The following is a 2,077-nucleotide window of genomic DNA, read 5'->3' as shown; positions in this document are numbered from 1 at the left end:
CTTATGGAGGTGACTTAGCCACTCACAAATCAGAGCCAAATTCTCTCCCCCCACCTCCAACAATATAATATTCTTGCCATATCCTCAAATCTTGACTGTCTATAGACTAGCTCTAATTCCCCCTCCATGATTCAGTGGTTATTAATTAGCTCTGTAGCTAAAAAGAGTGAGTCCATGAACTTCAATGGTCAGGCACAGGGAAACCCAGCTGACTGGGAAAAGTAAGTGGAGCGGAATTGCCAGATATGGCAGCTTCCAAATGACAATTTAACCTAATGTCTTGTTTCATCAGCAGAGCGCACATACTGGGGAATGGGGTGGGAAGGAATTTATAACCTATTTTAGGGGGTAGAGCCTCAGCAGACTTGTATTGCCTCAGTCTTGATTTCTTCATCTGAAAAAATGAGATTAATAATATCTAACTCACGGAATAATTGCAAGAATTAAGTGATATAACATGTATGAAATTGCGTGGTATAGCTCCCTGGTTCATCGTGAATGCTCGGTAAGTGTTAGCCTGCTCACCACACCGCTGTCACCCCCTGCCCTGTCTTCATAATCACTACTGCAAGGGTTAAAGTGCTTTCTAAGAGGTGACATATGTGAATGATTGTCTTCAGCACCCTATAGAAGTTGGGGGTCTTTGGTCACCCCTTTCTTCAGATCATTATGTTGCTCTCATCCCCATTGTTGCTCCCTTTACTCCTACGTAAAGGAGGAATTAAATGCAGACATTATTAAATACTAAAAGTTAAATACCGAGACATGGAGAGAAACATCACTTTTATTTCAGCAGATTATCTACATACAGATTTTTTTTCTACATAATAAGAAAAGAACTTATAAGTACACGTGGTATTAACTGGTGATGAGTTCTCTAAAACAGTAGGGGAACTAACTACATGTGCACAGGCAATGCTCGCTCTCGGGAGGAGGGGGTGCGGTTAGGGCTGCCCCATCCCCAGGGCAAAGACATCTTAGAGCTGAATCCCACCTCCTCCTTTTGACAAGAATACGGTGGCCCAAAGGCTTCTGCATTTGCTTGAGGTCACAGTGTGGCACCTTGTTATATCCAGAATCCAGGTGACCTGATTTTCTGGCGACTGTCCTGGCCTGAAGCCCTTTAGCCTCCCTCTGAGCAACCTCTCAGGGGATGGGGACGCGGGTATGTTTGCTAGAGTCCAGAACGGGTCAACATCTGAGGGATGGGGCTTCTTTTTCAGACATCCTCCCTCTCTAGGGGAAACAGAGGGAATTTTTGGTTTTGTTACATAATTCATCATGTAATGGAGTAAATCAGTTCTGTTTCTCCAGTTCTTATCATAGGGTGTGTTGTCCCATATTTGGTTGAGAATTTGCCAGAGAAAAGACGCTCCCAGCCTACAATCTGTCTATGCTCGAGCTCCGACCGCTGACCCGTAGGCTGGGGTTTCCTACTCAGCAACCCCGAGTGGCATTAGTTACTCATGTAAGTGCTTAGGGCGATGACATGAGGACAAGAAATGGAAGAACGCTTGGAAAGGTACGACAGGTGCACTAACCGGGGCAGGGGTGCCTTACTAAGTAGAAAACTACAAGCTACGTTAAGACCGGCCTCGCTGTCCGTGTTTAGGCAGAGGCTGCAGTGGCGACTCCCAGCGCCTACGGCTCCAGCTTCCTTGGCACGGGCGCCCCGTCCGAGGCGCAGCTGCATTTCTGCACCCGCATGTTGGGCAGGCTGACCACCTGCGCCCGGGCCCTGCCTCCCTCCTTGACGCTCACAATCATGGGCAGCGAGGTCGTCTCCGAGGCGATGCACTGCCGCGGCCCCAGAAACGGCCACTTGAAGCTCAGAGGCTCCGGGGGCTGCCGGCACGTGCCCACGCACTCGTAGGCCAGGAAGCCCGGGGGCTCCAGGACCCAGTGCTCAGCCCACTTCATGCCCTGCAGGTCGATGTACATCTCCCGGCGGCAGCAGCGGGCGCCCTCGGTCACTGGCACCTCAGGGTCGCAATTGCCCTGAGCCCTGTGGGGCAAGGAGGGGAAGAGTCAGAGGTCAGCTGGGAAGGCTGAGGTCAGGGGTCCCAGGGCAGGGCCT

The 2,077-nt window shown here is 50.4% G+C and overlaps 1 protein-coding gene across 1 annotated transcript in view; it reads right to left on the bottom strand.

Annotated features, from left to right (window-relative positions):
• Positions 1–766: 766 nt before the first annotated feature.
• The window catches only part of LEFTY2 (left-right determination factor 2), a 3,532-nt gene continuing 2,221 nt past the window's right edge, over positions 767–2,077 (bottom strand). Inside the window, exon 3 of the mRNA XM_011360879.2 lies at positions 767–2,005. Within this exon, the coding sequence (XP_011359181.1) occupies positions 1,642–2,005 (364 nt within the window). The 3' untranslated portion in view covers positions 767–1,641. The remainder of the gene's footprint in view (positions 2,006–2,077) is intronic.

The sequence above is a fragment of the Pteropus vampyrus genome, unplaced genomic scaffold (assembly GCF_000151845.1).
Source record: "Pteropus vampyrus isolate Shadow unplaced genomic scaffold, Pvam_2.0 Scaffold60, whole genome shotgun sequence".
Classification (NCBI taxonomy): domain Eukaryota; kingdom Metazoa; phylum Chordata; class Mammalia; order Chiroptera; family Pteropodidae; genus Pteropus; species Pteropus vampyrus.
This window is presented reverse-complemented; position numbering and strand designations above follow the sequence as displayed.